The 18,463-nt window shown below is 45.8% G+C and overlaps 1 protein-coding gene across 1 annotated transcript in view; it reads right to left on the bottom strand.

Moving 5' to 3' along the window:
* celsr3 (cadherin, EGF LAG seven-pass G-type receptor 3) overlaps nucleotides 1–18,463 on the bottom strand; it is a gene marked incomplete at its 5' end in the record, with an annotated part of 178,442 nt that overhangs the window by 69,393 nt on the left and 90,586 nt on the right. Inside the window, 5 exon segments of the mRNA XM_079516266.1 lie at nucleotides 5,013–5,222; nucleotides 5,890–5,984; nucleotides 7,139–7,240; nucleotides 8,891–9,074; nucleotides 15,286–15,406. Coding sequence (XP_079372392.1) covers nucleotides 5,013–5,222; nucleotides 5,890–5,984; nucleotides 7,139–7,240; nucleotides 8,891–9,074; nucleotides 15,286–15,406 — 712 coding nt within the window.

Raw genomic sequence — 18,463 nt, forward strand, 5'->3', positions numbered from 1 at the left:
CTTCTAATAAAGGTACTATAATGCTACTAGGAGTGTTAGTTGGCATGCAAACATGTCACATATGAACTTGTAGATCTGCTATTTACACCATTTTCTTTTTAACCCATTTTGGGTGGGAACCCCGTTTGGTGTTTTAAGCATTATGTTATACTTTAGCTATACACTGACACCACGCGACAGGAACGCCCAAAAACGTCACATCCGGTTTTAGCCTGGGGTAAGAATTTTCTATGGCTGCCAATGCAACTTGGTCCAATCCTTAATCACATACGGACAAACATCTATGCCGATGCTATCTAACTTGCGGAGGTAGCGTGCCTTGTCCACGGGCAACAGATCTTTCAACGTATGGCATTGCAAATACGTTTGATAATCGCTACTCTGCTCAATATTGTTTTTAAAATGCCGCAAATTGCATTGCAGTAAACGAGAGCAAATCACAACTTCCCCCGGGGGTGGGCGGAGTCACAGTTTGAGGCGCTGATTACGCGCCGTGGTGTCAGTGTATTACACAATAGCAGATCTACAAGCTCATAGCGCTGCACCGAGTGCCGCGCTACGAGCTTGTAGGTCTGCTATTTTTGAAAACTCGTGAAAATGTGGCGCAAATCTTTGAATATATATTATTTTTTACTAAATCTTTAACTCAAATCTTTGCTTCTGGGAGGTCCCTGGAACGTATTTTCAGATGGTGGTCGGCGACCAAATACATATAATTTGTATAGGTCTAAATGGGCTAAAATAATAATAAAAAGGATTTTTTTTTAATCAGTCGAAGATGACACAATAATTATGTGTTGACATGAGACAATCTTGGAGTATATTTATCATGCTGAATGAATCCATTTCAGGAAGAAAAAAAGCAAAACAAATATACAGCATGTCAGTCAGTCACACCAAAACCTTCCCCACTACACAGCGTGTTGACTCCTGCATCTCCAGCTGTTGTTGGAGATGTTATCAGGACGAAATGACAATCTGACTCTTATTACAGTGAAAAGGGACACGTCGCAATGTTTCACTTCCTGCTGTCATCACCATAGCAACACTGCCTACCCTCCCCAGGGAGATAAATATTATACAGCAGCGCAGTATCTTTTTTTTGCTGCGCGCCATTACAGATATCCTGTTTAGGATTCAGGATCACCTGCTGTGATCTCGATCGCTCTCCTCCGGTCGCAGATGACATGTTCTGAACTACTGTACATCAACCACTTTCAAACAGGCGTCCATATTTTGGACATATTTAGGCAACAAAAAAAAATATATATATATATAATTTTGAAGATAGATACAATATATCTATGTTATAGGGCTTAACCCATTTAGGCCTGACGTCAAAATTAAAAAGGATGTCTTTTTAAAATGTTTGTTTTTTTCTGAAAAACCTCATTCTATATCAGTGGTTCTCAATATTTCATGTCAAGGACCCCCAAAAATCATATGTAATATAAAGGTTCAAATGCAACACAGCTTACATTGGCCTTTGTAATGTAAATTCTTCTTCAACAAAAAAGCCCCCTGAAAGATTACAGTTGCTAATATATAAAAAGGTCACATGGTGGTATTAGCGCTTTAGTGATGACTGTTGTACCTTTGGAGGTTAAGTAATGTTAAGCTGTTAACCACTTAAACCCGATACGGGAGTCCCCCAGGGCTCTACACTAGGCCTCCTTTAACTCTACAGCAGTGGTGGAAAACGTACTCAATTGTTTTACTTAAGTAAAATCACCAATACTGAAATTTAGAACTACTTTGTTACAAGTAAAAGTACGGAATTGAAAATGTACTTGAGTAAAAGTACAAAAGTATCGGCATCAAAATGTACTTAAAGTAGAAGTTCAAAATGTGTACAAAATCTAGTTAGTAAATAGCCGATCTACAAGCTCACAATGCGTCGCTGGCCGAAATGTATAGGGTTGAAGTGGTTAATGTACGTTTTCTAATCAAAATTTAAATCTCCAAAGTAACTAGTAACTCAAGTTTTAAAATAATTGTAGTGGAGTAAAAGTAAAAATTTTGGCTCCGAGATGTAGTGGAGTAGAAGTAAAAGTATTGGAAATTGGAAATACTCAAGTAAAGTACAAATACCTCAAAATTGTACTTAAGTACAGTACTTAAGTAAAAGTACTTAGTTACTTTCCACCACTGCTCTACAGTACATAACATGAAATATCTTCGCCGAAAAAACAAGACGCTGGTGCTTCTACACTATAAGGACCTGAGAGTGGGTGCTAATTTAACTCTGAGTGTGCCGTGCACACATGGATACGCATTTACACTGAGGATTTGTACTGTGCTTTCCACTCTCCGGAAAATAAAATGAATGACCTTATCTCTGCCACAGACAGGACCTCAGGCTTGCACTCTGACTGGGGGGGATTAAGAAGTCAGCAGTGTGTGTTTTTTTTTTTAATTTAACCTTTTATTTATCCAGGTTAAGTCAACTGAGCACTGATTGTTGTTCATGGCCCCTGCTTTCTCACTCGTGCAGTTAGTATGTTAGTACTGGGAAGTGCCCACCCTAGTACAAACAGTATAAGCTGGTACAACCAGGAGAGAGATAGGGGGGTGACATGCAGTAAATGCCGTCGGGATCGGGAGTCGAACCCGCGGCACACTACCAGACTGGATTACCAGCCAAGGTGCCCAGACGGCTACTGTATGCCAGCCGCCCGGGCCAATGGCGCAAATCTTTTAATATATTATTCTTTCGGAGCGAACGTTTATAACTCATGTATCTTTGCTTCCGGTGAGGTCCCTGGAAGTTGGAACAACGCGTTTTCAGATGGGTGTCGGCGGCCAATTACATATAATTTTGGGGGTCCTTGATTATGAAATCGTTTGAGAGACCCACTGACATCGAAACATAGGGTTTTCAGAAAACTGTCATGATTTACAAGACATGTTCTATAGAAACCGGTCTCAGGTCTTAATGGGTTAATCCCTAATCCCTATATATTATATCTCGGCTGTCGGATAGAAACGTCCAAAGCGCTTACTTTTCAGGAAAATCCCCATTTACCTCTGAGCTTGTAGTGTAGATAGTCTATTTTTGTCAATGTAAAAAACAACAACAGTAAACAGTCAGACAGCCAGTGCAGAGTCTCAATAGTAAACAGTCAGACAGCCAGTGCAGAGTCTCAATAGTAAACAGTCAGACAGCCAGTGCAGAGTCTCAATAGTAAACAGTCAGACAGCCAGTGCAGAGTCTCAATAGTAAACAGTCAGACAGCCAGTGCAGAGTCTCAACAGTAAACAGTCAGACAGCCAGTGCAGAGTCTCAACAGTAAACAGTCAGACAGCCAGTGCAGAGTCTCAACAGTAAACAGTCAGACAGCCAGTGCAGAGTCTCAACAGTAAACAGTCAGACAGCCAGTGCAGAGTCTCAACAGCAAACAGTCAGACAGCCAGTGCAGTCTCAACAGTAAACAGTCAGACAGCCAGTGCAGAGTCTCAACAGTAAACAGTCAGACAACCAGTGCAGAGTCTCAATAGTAAACAGTCAGACAGCCAGTGCAGAGTCTCAATAGTAAACAGTCAGACAGCCAGTGCAGAGTCTCAACAGTAAACAGTCAGACAGCCAGTGCAGAAGAGTCTCAACAGTAAACAGTCAGACAGTGCAGAGTCTCAAAAGTAAACAGTCAGACAGCCAGTGCAGAGTCTCAATAGTAAACAGTCAGACAGCCAGTGCAGAGTCTCAATAGTAAACAGTCAGACAGCCAGTGCATCAACAGTAAACAGTCAGACAGCCAGTGCAGTGCATCAACAGTAAACAGTCAGACAGCCAGTGTAGAGTCTCAACAGTAAACAGTCAGACAGTGCAGAGTCTCAACAGTAAACAGTCAGACAGCCAGTGCAGAAGAGTCTCAACAGTAAACAGTCAGACAGCCAGTGCAGAAGAGTCTCAACAGTAAACAGTCAGACAGTGCAGAGTCTCAACAGTAAACAGTCAGACAGCCAGTGCAGAAGAGTCTCAACAGTAAACAGTCAGACAGCCAGTGCAGAAGAGTCTCAACAGTAAACAGTCAGACAGCCAGTGCATCAAGAGTAAACAGTCAGACAGCCAGTGCATCAACAGTAAACAGTCAGACAGCCAGTGCATCAACAGTAAACAGTCAGACAGCCAGTGCAGTGTCTCAACAGTAAACAGTCAGACAGCCAGTGCAGAGTCTCAACAGTAAACAGTCAGACAGCCAGTGCAGAGTCTCAACAGTAAACAGTCAGACAGCCAGTGCAGAGTCAATGTATTGTATGGCCCGAAAAGCATTGGTGGAAAAATAAATAGTATCAATACTTCATCCATCTTCAACCGCTTATCCGTAGTCGGGTCGCGGGGGCAACAGCTCCACCCGTAAAATCAATGTTAATTTAACTCGGAGAGTGAACAAATGGAACCAAATGGACCTGTTAGGGACCTGTTAGGGTCCCTAACAGGTCCATTTGGTTCCTTCTGTACACTCTCTGAGTTACAGACCCATAAGGGTCCATTTGGTTCCTAATAATCATTTAGCTGGGGACCCCCTGGAACTCTCTCAAGGACCCCTAGGGGTCCCCGGACCCCACTTTGGGAACCACTGCTTTAGTTTACACCACTGCCCAAACAGTACAAGGACGCGTCAGTCAGTACCTCGTTGAAGTGTGCGTCCTGAGTGGTCAGTCAGTCAGTACCTTGTTGAAGTGTGCGTCCTGAGTGGCCTGTCAGTCAGTACCTCGTTGAAGTGTGCGTCCTGAGTGGCCTGTCAGTCAGTCAGTACCTCGTTGAAGTGTGCGTCCTGAGTGGCCGTCAGTCAGTCAGTACCTCGTTGAAGTGTACGTCCTGAGTGGTCAGTCAGTCAGTACCTCGTTGAAGTGTGCGTCCTGAGTGGCCGTCAGTCAGTCAGTACCTCGTTGAAGTGTGCGTCCTGAGTGGTCAGTCAGTCAGTACCTCGTTGAAGTGTGCGTCCTGAGTGGCCGTCAGTCAGTCAGTACCTCGTTGAAGTGTGCGTCCTGAGTGGTCAGTCAGTCAGTACCTCGTTGAAGTGTGCGTCCTGAGTGGCCGTCAGTCCGAAGCCACTCTGCTGGGTCTCGAAGGTCAGGAGGCGGGACAACAGGCGCTCTGCGATCTGCAGGTCGTTGCCGTAGAGACGGCTGGTGGCCTCGGTGACGTCGCGGAGCTGGTGGGCCAGCTTCTTCTCCATGATGGTGCTCAGCTCCGTCTCGTTGCGCTCCAGAGAGTCCAGCTGGAGGTTGCACGCACGCACACAACCACACGCACAGTTGCACACACAGACACAGACACACAGGCAGGCACACACACACACACACACAGGCACGCACGCACAGGCACGCACAAACACACACACAGACACACACGCGAGCGCGCACACACACACGCACACACACACATTAACATACAAGACATAACGTTTAACATTCAACACCCACATTAACATACACAAATGTATGCACACGCACACGCGCACACACACACACACACACACACACACACACACACACACACACACACACACACACCCATTACAAAATACATTAGAATCTCGCACGCACACCATGTCAATACAGTACCCACACAAAATGCATATCACACACGACAAAAACAAAATAAAATGCATATCACACACCACAAAAACAAATTAAAATGCATATCACACACGACAAAAACAAATTAAAATGCATATCACACACGACAAAAAACGAATTAAAATTCATATCACACACGACAAAAACTAATTACAGGTTAGCTAAAGTAGATAATTACCGTTAGCTTCGTATAATGCCTAATATGACTATGGACAAAAGGGCCGTGCCATTACTGCTACGCTACGACATCTGTGTGAGTAATGTGTGCGTAATAATTGCTTGCACTAATGGCTCAGTAATACATACGGCAACATTCAGCTCCACAAATGGAGGAGACGTGCAGTTGTAGAGGTCCGGTTCCAGCCAGCCTCTCTCGACGTCACAGTGTCTCACAGCAGCACCTGCATGAGGAGACGCCACGTAGAGTTATTATATACCATTATAATTAACAGGTCGTTTCGAGGAAGGCAATCTGATTGGTTGAAACAGCCTTCTAGCCGTGGTTCAAACGAGCACCACTCCACACCTAATCAAAACAAAGAATTCAGCTGCTCTGTTTTCCCAGAGCGCAGCAAACTCGGTGGCTAGGCTAGCTTATAGCTAGTTTCTTGGGACATTTGTGGTCGTAGTGACTACATATGTCATTAAAAAAGATATTTCAGCAATTTTCTTAGTTTTAAGGTTAACTGTTGTATAATTGCAATATTACACTTGACCCCCATAAGAGAAGATTGTTACAGCTCTGACAGTGATTCTCAACCCGTTTAATTTCAAGGACCCCCAGTTTGACATGCATTAGTCTACGGCCACCCCATTTAATGGAATGTATATCTCTGAGACCCCGATTTATATTGTAAAATCAAAATGGACCTCTCAGAGTTACAGACCCATATAAGGGTCCATAATTGGTTCCAAACTATCATTTAGCTGAGGACCCCCTGCATGGAACTCCCTCAAGGACCCCCTGGGGGTCCCCGGACCCCACTTTGAGAACCACTGATTTAGAGACTGGACAGCCCCGCCCCCACTGTTCATTTCAAGTTGCTAAAGTGGCGTTTTGAAGCACGCAGGAAGAACGCTCTACTTCCGAATTGTTTCCCATTGAAATGCCAGAGGTGCTAACGAGCGCTCCGTGTTAAACGCTGCCAGCTGCGCGGGGTTTTAACTCGTGCTGCTGCCTGCACGTGCCCCAAAAAGAACTGCAGTTCCAGCTTTGACCAGTTGGGCTGGGTGGCTTCAACATTGGCCAGCAGCAGCCGCTCTGGGGGGCGTCAGTCACAGCCACTAATCAAAGACTTGCACCGTCAAAATATGGTGTTCATTTAGCAAGGAGAGTGACCAAGTAGTCCCATAAGGTTTTAACACAGAGCATTGTGGGGTGGAAAAGACGTGTGTAATTGTAGAGAAAAAGTGTGTGTGTGTGTGTGTGTGTGTGTGTGTGTGTGTGTGTGTGTGTGTGTGTGTGTGTGTGTGTGTGTGTGTGTGTGTGTGTGTGTGTGTGTGTGTGTGTGTGTGTGTGTGTGTGCGTGTGTGTGTGTGCGTGCTGTGTGCTCACCGACAGAGCCTTTCGGGCAGGGCACTGCGGCAGGCTGCTTGAACTTGGTCCTGGGCCACCAAATACCCTGAGTGATGGTCTTAGGACAACCGTCATAGATAACTGCAGGGGGAGAGAGAGAGAGAGAGAGAGAGAGAGAGAGAGAGAGAGAGAGAGAGAGAGAGAGAGAGAGAGAGAGAGAGAGAGAATGAGGAGTGAGGAATGAAGGGAAGGGGCAGGCAGGGGACAAATTAAAATAGGGAGTTGGATTGGATAGGATAGGGAAAGAGAGAGAGAGAGAGAGAGAGAGAGAGAGAGAGAGAGAGAGAGAGAGAGAGAGAGAGAGAGAGAGAGAGAGAGAGACGTGAAGGGGGGATTTTAGCATTGGTAATCATTGCTATCGTTTACATATTTTAATTAAAATGCGCAACAAAAGGTCAGTAATGCCGTGTGAAGAATAAATTGGAATTGGTATCCTTTTGACTTGAAATGAGGGAAATCAAAATGACTGTGGGATAAGAACACACAGTAGTAGATAAAAGAGGCTATTTTAAGGAGACAATGCAACAGCTTTATGTCAATTATTTTTAACCCTGTTGGCCACATGGGTCTCTAAAAGTCTATAGTTCAGACCAAAGCCTAGCGGTCGCAGAGGTTTAGGCTAGTTATAGTTAGTTAGTTAGTTAGTTAGTTAGTTAGTTAGTTAGTTTAGGCCCAGTTAGTTCCCCTCCCTGCTGAACGCTGAACTCTGTCCATCCAGTAGGAGATTCAATTCCAGTGATTCTCTGACCACTTGTTGGTTGGTGCTGTAGACAAATGTTTTACCTCTACACCACTCCAATCGGATGCCACTTAAAAATTACTTTGGGGCAATATTATATTATAAAAATATAAATATAAATAATAATATCATCATCATCATCATCATACTATAATTCTGACAATGTCTGAATGTCTGTGTGTCACTGTGACTACCGTAGCTCCTCACTGCCTGCACCAAGCCCTCCCACTTTTCACACAGGCATTGACCATAATAATATGGAGCCCTTTTTCCAATTTAACACATTTTAAATTAATAATGAATTTATTAGTGAATTAAAAATGCGAAAACGCACCCAGAGCGCAGTACCCCCCGCGGCAAGTATTTCACAATGGGTAAGGGCTAGTAAATATAAATAAATACAATATATAAATATGAATATAAATATAAATATAAATATAAATATAAATATAAATATAAATATAAATATAAATATAAATATAAATATAAATATAAATATAAATATAATTTTGTGTACAATACTAATTGTAATACATATTTCTGTAGGTAATAACATGTGTGACTCTTTTTGATACAGACAGTGGCGGCGAGACAAACTGTTCAGGAGAAAAGGAGAAAAACGTTTTTCTTTTCATCCAAAATGAGTTAATAGCACAGGCAGACTCTTCACATACTAGAGCATGTCTGAAAAATGTCAGAGCTAAAATCGACATGTAAATATGAAGTATAGCTAGGTGTAATGTTAGAGTCCACACTGAAGTGAAGCTTTCAAGCCTGTTTCTCTGCAAGACATTACTCTATAAGCCACATCTCCAAAACAGATGGATCAAACTGAACAACCAATATGTCAATGTGAAGCTATGATTCCCTGCTTTCGTATGACATAAAAAAAAAAACGAAAATAAAAAATAAAAAGCCTCAGTAATGAAAGTTTCAACTCTAGCACTGCTTTTTTTGTGTGGATGAGAGCTCCATCTGTTTTCACATCCTACCTTCACAGCCTGTGGTTGCGACCTCAGCGAAGGGGTTGTCACATGAGTTACACTGTCGACCTATGACGCCTGGCCTGCACTGGCACTGGCCCGCCTCCGGGTCACACGTCCTTGAGAAGGAGCCCACTGGGTAGCAGTCACATGGCAGGCACGAGTCACTCCCCCTAGGACGATAGTGGAACTCCTAAAGACACACGCACGCACACACACATACGCACACACACACACACGCACGCACACACACTTCAAATGTCAGGGAGCCACGAATAGAGCAGACATTTACATCATCACCCCGTGCATCCTCCACACAACATTTATTAACCCATTCTGACCTGAGATCAGATTCTAAAAATGTCTTCTACATCCTGACAGTTTTCTGAAAAAGCTATGTTTCTATGTCAGTCGTTTTTCGATTTTTCAAAAATAGCAGATCTACAAGCTCGTAGCGCGCCACTCGGTGGCGCGCTACGAGCTTGTAGATCTGCTATTTTTCAATAGCTAAAGCATAACGTAATGGTTCCCGCCCAAAATGGGTTAAACACAGGACACAAAGAGAGACGTGAATAATACACCAAACGTAAAACCCCGGGGGGAAAATTAATTCATATACAGGGACGTTCACATGTAAGACACAGAGAGAATGCAAGACAAATGTCACATCCGTCCGTACATATACCTGGGTTATACACACACACACACACACACACACACACACACACACACACACACACACACACACACACACACACACACACACACACACACACACACACACACACACACACACACACACACTTTCAAAGCAAATAAGATTAGAAGATGGACAAATATCATCCCAAGTCAGTCAGCGTGGCATTTACACACTAGACCACAATCATGTACATTTCCACATCAAAAGAGAGACTACGCACACACGTGCACGCACGCACGCACGCACGCACGCACGCACGCACGCACGCACGCACGCACGCACGCACGCACGCACGCACGCACGCACGCACGCATGTTGTAGAACACAACCTACATAAACATCTGTAGTACACAGGAAACACCAGTGCGTTTTAACAGTGGGCGAGCATCGGCCGACACATCGCCTAATCGCCCGTTATCGCCTGAAAAGATTAATTATTTTAGTCTGTGTGCGTTCCTCCGCCCACTTTTCGACCATCGGCCGTTCGCCTGCTATCGGCGGTAGTCGCCGGGTCCCATGGACAAATAATGCACTTCCTGGACAATTATTGGTCTGGCTGTCGCCCTGCTGTTAAAACGTACGCGAAAAGAGGAGTTAAGAGGCAATTATGGGCACTGTATTTTGCCCGTAAACCTCAAGTTTAGCAGCATATACAGTTAATATACGGTAATATACAGGTGTGATGGTACAATTCGGGAGTTTACCGGAGTTTGTTGGAAAGTTTAACGGGAGTTTCCTGTAATATACACATCCGTATTCCATGCTTTTTGCGCAGTGCGCATGCGAGTGTTCATTTATCTCAGAGTGTTCAAATGTAACCAAAATTGTAACCCATAATTTAATGATTGTTACTAATGTGAGCTACATTTGAGAGAATTAGAAATATAGACTCTTTCAGAATAAAGGCGCTAGAGTGCCCAGCAGATGAGGCAGATTTTACTCTGAAAATGCCCGCCTTCCATTGTCCCCCCCAAAACAGGGAGACATAATCTTCCATTATTACGTCCCGCGGTCACATCTAAACTCTCTCTAGAAGCGTTTATATTCCAAACGAGATGCTATAGGGTTAAGTCAGAAATGATGACGGAACACTGCCGTTTTGATCAAAACCCTGGAGAGCGCCGTAGATTTAGAGTTATGAGCCACTTTAGTCGGGCCGTAAACAAGGAAGTGAAACGGCAGTGCGCATGCGCGAAACACAAGGAGATTGCAAAAAAAAGCAAAAATATATATATATATATATATATATATACTGTATATATAATGAGCCTAAAACGTCCCCAGACATCCTGGGCACCCTAGGGTGTAATTATAAAGACGTCTGGAGACGTCTTGGGCACTGACTGTGTTGAGGATTTTAACCCCTACTGTACGTGGACCAAGTGCATTTTCAGAGCATGTTTATTTTAATGATCAATCAACTGACTGTGTTCTCCGGCCTTGGATCAATGCAACTAACATCTCTAAGCCAATTATTTTTTACCCCTTTTTTTTCCTCCCCAATTTAGTCGTTGTGCCAATTAGTTCCTCCCCAGACACATTGCTGTGTTGTCAGTCACTGCTGTAGTTGTTCCCTATACTGGTTCACCCTAGCCTGGATCCAGCCCAAAGACCCCGCCCTCTCTCTGAGTGGACTGCGTCTCTTGGTCGGGTGTTGCACTGTGAACCTATAATTTCTTCGGTACAAAAATGTATTATCCAATGAGAATCGGTGGTGGGGGTGGGTCTAACAAACAACCAATCAGCGCCGAGTCCCGTTTTCAGCGTCATCACGCAGCGCAACACACAGAGGAAGGAGGGAAAAACAACACCAATGGCTACTGGTTGAGGGAAATTCTAATCCCCTCCCCCTTGAAATCGCTCAGACAGGAGACAATGTCAGACTGAAGCTTCAAGAAAGCTACAGTCTGATAATCAGGCTAGGTTCACCCACCAATGAGGAGCCCCCACCAGGATGGGCTACCAATGAGGAGCCCCCACCAGAATGGGCTAACCAATGAGGAGCCCCCAACCAGGACGGGCTACCAATGAGGAGCCCCCACCATGATGGGCTTCCAATGAGGAGCGCCCAACCAGGATGGGCTTTCGTCCTACTCCTCCCGCCCCAACACTCCACCCTGTGTCAAAATTGAAGGCACAGTTTTCCCCGAGATTCCTTTGCGAAGCATGAGCAGAAGCTTGTCAAGCTTCCGCGTGCGTAACATAAGTCCCGGAAAAGACGCGCTGTGATTGGCCAGTAGTCACTTGAGTGACCGCGAGAGTGAGGTCACTTGGGGCAGCGACGCAGCGTGCCTTCAGCACTTCCCCGTGGCACTTCCTTCCGCTTGACTTCCTGCCTTCATTGCAGACGCGTCGCTCCAATGAACTGCAGCGGCCGGTGAGTCATCTATTTCTTTAAATATCTATGGTCCCCATGCAGCCCGTAGTTGTATGTGCAATGACCTCCCCGCCTGGCTTCCCAGCTCCCTCCCCCGAACACGCGCCAAATTGTCTTCACATTAGCCTCGGAAACCCAGACGTTTTTATTTATGTTCGCATAGACGCCCAACAAAGCTGCCTACGCACCACGGTGGATTAGAACCCACAACCTCCGTGGTGATGCATGGGCAGGGACTTTTAACCCATTTTGACCTGAGATCAGATTCTAAAAATGTCTTCTACATCCTGACAGTTTTCTGAAAAAGCTATATTTCTATGTCAGTCGTTCTTCGATTTTTCAAAAATAGCAGACCTACAAGCTCGTAGCGCGCCACTCGGTGGCGCGCTATGAGCTTGTAGATCTGCTATTTTTCAATAGCTAAAGCATAACATAATGCTTAAAACACCAAAAGGGGTTCCCGCCCCAAAAACACCGGGACATTTTTTACATTATTTTGATATTATCATAGAATCTTAGAGTGTTTTGCCAGTTATTTGGGGGCCGACTTGCAATATGCTCACGGCCCACCAGGGGTTGAGAATCACTGAGCCACAGACAGTACAGGATGGCATTATGTGCCGGTGACAGCAGGAAGGAGACATGGACGCTCTAGGTATTATAATGTAATGTAATAAAGGTATAAAGACAATAGCAAGCCCCATGCATTAATATATATATATATATATATATATATATATGAGATACTACGGTAAATTAAAATTAAAAGGTTGAGTATGGGTATATTGTTTCACTCCTTGACAGCAGCAATGACAATCCCTAAAACTGCAGTGCAAATTACTTAGCTGGAATGTATAGTTGCTGTGGCCTCTGTCCTACTGCCACCTACTGTCCATTTATTATATTACACAGTGGGTGAAAAAAACACACCCCTTAAGGCTAAACCCCACCCAACAGAGGTGTGGCTACCAGAGGTATTTTTTGGGCTGACTGACATTGATAGGTACCTACACATGTCAGCCCGGCAAAAAGGAATGGGACTCCACTGTACATGTGTGTATTCTGAGTTAAAGCACCGATGTGTGTGTTGCCAGGGTCGTTTAGGGTAGATCAGACCTCGGATTAGTGTGTGTGTGACGTGTGTGTGCGTGTGCGTGTGTTTGTGCGTGCGTGCGTGCGCGCGTGTGTGTGTGTGTGTAATAGAGAAAGCTGGGGTCAATAACAGAGATTATAGATTAGGGTCAATATAGATGAGATTAAAGGTTAGGATGGGGTTAAAAGTGTCAAGTTCTTTATACACACTCCTTCGTCCACGCACGCACGCACGCACGCACGCACGCACGCACGCACGCACGCACGCACGCACGCACGCACGCACGCACGCACGACATAAATTGCACACTGCGCTGGGCCGCGGCTGAGCGGTCCAGGCTCCTATGCCGGTAATCCAGCCTGACGAGTCCCGAGCCCGTCGGCATTTGCCGCTTGTCTTACCCCCCCATCTCTCTCCCCCTTTCCTGTCTAATTACTGTACCCTATCAATAAATGCATAAATTGCATACTGCAGAGATGTGAATCTCAGCTAGTATTTGTGTATGTACTGTGTGTGTGTGTGTGTGTGTGTGTGTGTGTGTGTGTGTGTGTGTGTGTGTGTGTGTGTGTGTGTGTGTGTGTGTGTGTGTGTGTGTGTGTGTGTGTGTGTGTACAGTATGTGTGTGTGTGTGTTCACTGAGTATAGGTTTTACAGTATATTTGTGGCCAAACCAGTCAGACTATGATCCCACACGTTGACCATGTCTGTCTCAAAGCAAGCCTGTGGATCTACACCTGTCTCTCTGTCCGCTTTACATTCCAACACGACACTACGTTGAGCATGTAGCGCGTTCGCACGTGCACCGGTGTCACGTGGCGAAAATACACGCATCGCAAACGCACGAAAAAAGGATGAACAACTCACACCTTTGACCAACGATGAAAGCTAAAATGCTTGTCTGTGGTCACCGACTGCCAGTTACACCGGCAAAGGTCTCACTGGCCTTTCAAACACCACCGTGTTTAATTTAATAGGCTAGGGTTAAGTACTGTATCGGATGTCAGCCTCTCTCAGCGGATTTTAGAACGTGAAATATTCATAAATATGCCTCATTAGAGCAGATGCTCTTGTGCAACGTGTGTGTGGGGGGGGGGGGTGGAGGTGGTGTGGGGGTGGGGGTGGCACTCCTGTCTGGTGAGTTAATTAAAAAACAAGAAAATGTATTCTGCACGCTATATACAGCGGTATGAAATTTGACTGGAATATCTTTTTAATACACTATACGCCCTGAGGGCGAGGTCGCGTTGTGACGACCCGAAATGCTCTCCGAGCCGTCTGTCATGACACCTGTCAATCACCCACCATGTCACCCCTGCTGTTTTTAAATACCGTTGATTGTTTACACCTGGTGCGCTGGTGGATAGCGTGAGAGGGTTTAGGAAGGAGGACGCCAGACCCTCGGGTCCCGTGTGTATGTTTTCAGACCGATTAAAAAGTGTTGTCGTAGCCCCGTGAAGTGGTTGTCTAATCAGCGCATCAAAAGGAGCGCTTGGAGCCTACTGTCTGTCCCTCCATAAAAAATATAAAATAAAGGCGAAAGCCACAAAAAACTCTATTTTGTTTCATTTATTATTTTGGGGGAAACGTTGCACACACAGTGTGCACTGCAAAACCATCATGAGTGTTAATTAGAGAGAGCACATGCATGCTGACGAGGTCAGGGACGTAGCTGACCATTTGGTTGCCCTACTCGTAGGATATTTGTGCTGCCCCCCCTCCCGACGAGAGCACTGCATTTCCTCATTCATTCAGATTCAGAAATGTGTTATTATGAGGGTCGGCTTGGCACTTTTTGGCACATTGTGTTGCCCCCCCTTGGCATGTTGCCCTACTCGCAGTGCGTATTGCGCGTATACGTAGCACTGGACGAGGTGCTTCCCAAACTTTTTTAGGTCAAGGACCCCCAAATTGACACTTATTAACCCACGGACCCCCCATTTGAAGAGATACGGCAGGGACCCCCCATAAGAGGGGATTTTTACGGCTCTAGCAGTGATTCTCAACCCGTTTAATTTCAAGGACCCCCGGTTAGACATGCATATGGACCCCCATTGAATGGCATTCCTATCTCTGGGACCCTCAATTTATATTGTGAAATCAATGTTAATTTAACTCTGAGAGTGTACAAATGTTACCAAACGGACCCGTTTGGTTCCATTTGTACACTCCCAGAGTTACAGACCCATAAGGGTCCATTTGTATGCGTGCGTGCATGCGTGCGTGCGTGCGTGTACCTTGCAGTGACAGAGGCCTGTGGTCTTGTTGCAGTCTGGGTCAAAGCCTCTACTGACGTCACAGTGACATGGTCCGCATGTCGGAGTCCCCCACCAGCCTCTGGGACACTGGTGGTCAATCCTACGCACATGCGCACACACACACACACACACACACACACACACACACACACACACACACACACACACACACACACACACACACACACACACACACACACACACACACACACACACACACACACACACACACACACACACACACACACACACACACACACACACACACACACACACACACACACACCAGGAGAGAAAGCAATATAGATTGTTTTTCCAACCATGAAAATAATCGCCTCCATGAACTAACATGAACATCAGAAATGATGAGACACAAAGATATGGAGAGCAAGCCTCAGGGATGAGAGACGAGGTTATACAGAGAGATGCTAAAACGGCAGATCAAGGTAAAGGGAGAGAAACAGAGTGTGTGTGAGAGAGAGAGAGAGAGAGAGAGAGAGAGAGAGAGAGAGAGAGAGAGAGAGAGAGAGAGAGAGGGGTTGGGGGTCACGGGGTGACAGAAACAGAGTGATATTTGAAAGGAGAGGAGATGGAGAGGAATGAAGGAGACTTGAAGAGGAATGTAAAAGCAAGCACTCGGTTGAGTATTTCCACGTCATAATGTCACGGGTGCACGGTTCTGGAACATACAGTCTTATAGAAAATAATACCAGCACTCACGTAGTATCCTGGAAGGATTAAAGCTTTATTTGGTTTCCCCCCAGCAGCAAACAACAGTAATGACGTTTTGGCCCAAGGGCCTTCAGCGTCAATCTAGAGAACACTGTGTAGGTGTCACTTATAAAGAGGACCTAGGTGTCACGCACATAGCGGTCCGGGTGCACCACAAGTTATCTCAGCTTACCTCATACAGGACATCATCATTTTGCTGTTACATAGTTTTTTCTACTAAAAGAAGCATGGTACTTATTAAACCATGGTACTTATTAAACCTCAGAAAGCACATTTTCAGTCCCACCTCATTAGAAAGTCTAGAGTCACTCTAGACTTTCTAATGAGGTGGGACTGAAAATGTGCTTTCTGAGGTTCCGCTATGTGCGTGACACCTAGGTCCTCTTTATAAGTGACACCTACACAGTGTTCTCTAGATTTACGCTGAAGAAGGCCCTTGGGCCAAAACGTCCTTACTGTTGTTTGCTGCTGGGGGGAAACCAAATAAAGCTTTAATCCTTCCAGGATACTACGTGAGTGCTGGTATTATTTTCTATAAGAGGAATGAAGGAGAGACATTGAACACAGTCAGTCAGTCAGTTAGCCCTGGTCCAGTGCTTATGGCGAGTATCTCACTAACGCCCTGACGGGAATGCCTTTGCGCACACAGGTAAAATTCCACTGCTGTACGAGGGGTCCAACTTTTTACCGAAAATTAACAAAACCACTCCGCTAATCACCGAAACAAAGCGTGTCTTGTGTTGGTGAAAGTCTATTCTCCAGGCTGGGAAGCCTGCATCTCTAAAACGCACTATTTGCGTCATGAAATAAAACGCATCCAACCGGATCGGCGCAGGCGCAACCCGGGAAAAGCCGTAGTAGAAGAAGTTAATCTGTACATTACTTATTATAAAATGGCACAAAGTGCATTTCAGAGAGAAGCTGGAGACCTGAGATGCTTCCCAGCCTGGAGAATAGACCTTTTCCTATAGGTCTAGTAGGCTTTGTTTCGGTGAGTAGCTACCCTCATCCCTCATGGTTTTGTTTATTTTCGGGAAATTCTAAACCCTCGAAATGTTGCTAGAGAGCAGCGGAGGCGGTCCCCACTCCCCACAGGGCGCCAGTCAGTCAGTCAGTCAGTCAGTGTAGTCAGTCAGTCAGTCAGTCAGCCAGCCAGCCAGCCAGCAGTCAGTCAGTCAGTCAGTCAGTCAGTCAGTCAGTCAGTCAGTCAGTCAGTCAGTCAGTCAGTCAGTCAGCCAGCCAGCCAGCCAGCCAGCCAGCAGTCAGTCAGTCAGCCAGCCAGCCAGCCAGCCAGCCAGCCAGCCAGCCAGCCAGCCAGCCAGTCAGTCAGTCAGCCAGCCAGCCAGCCAGTCAGTCAGTCAGCCAGTCAGTCAGTCAGTCAGTCAGTCAGCCAGCCAGCCAGTCAGTCAGTCAGCCAGCCAGCCAGCCAGTCAGTCAGTCAGCCAGTCAGTCAGTCAGTCAGTCAGTCAGCCAGTCAGTCAGTCAGTCAGCCAGTCGGCCAGTCAGTCAGTCAGTCAGTCGGCCGGTCGGTCGGTCTTAAAGAACCCAGAAACAGGTTGAATAACATCACAGCAGGCTGAAGATTAAAGACCTGAATGGATCTAGGACACACTCATAGATATAGACTGTATACGCACTAACCCACACTGTACGTACGCACACACTCGCGCGCGCACACACACACACACACACACACACACACACACACACACACACACACACACACACACACACACACACACACACACACACACACACACACACACACACACACACACACACACACACAGAGATGTATAGTACACAAAGCTGTGAGGATTTCTGCGGCAAGTACAAAGGGGTTCAGGTCAGGGTCACTCACTCAATCACAAACACACGCACGCACGCATGCACGCACACACACACGCGCACGCATGCACGCACGCACACACACACACACACGCACATGCACACGCGCACACACACACACACACACACACACACACACGCACACACACACGCACACACGCACACGCACAACACGCACACAGCACACACACACACACCCACGCACACGCACACACACACGCGTAACCACACAACAAACACTATCCTGATTCATCACCGTGGCGTGTGCGCGTGTGTAGCGTAAATAGCAGAGCGCTTATTAGTGTGCATCCATGTACATGCACTGTGTGTGTGTGTGTGTGTGTGTGTTTATATTAAGTGTATACTCTGTGGATTACATGCAAGAGTGGAGATTTAGGGCAACAAACTAAAGCCACTCAACACAAGTAATCACAGGCATGTGTGTGTGTGTGTGTGTAGCGCACCACACACACACACACACAATAGACCAAATGAAAAGAGACATATTCAATTAACTATACCCTATATGCATGAATGTGCACGTGCGTGCGTGCGTGTGTGCGTACGTGCGTGCGTG

This window comes from Electrona antarctica, assembly GCF_951216825.1.
Source record: "Electrona antarctica genome assembly, chromosome: 2".
NCBI classification, from domain to species: domain Eukaryota; kingdom Metazoa; phylum Chordata; class Actinopteri; order Myctophiformes; family Myctophidae; genus Electrona; species Electrona antarctica.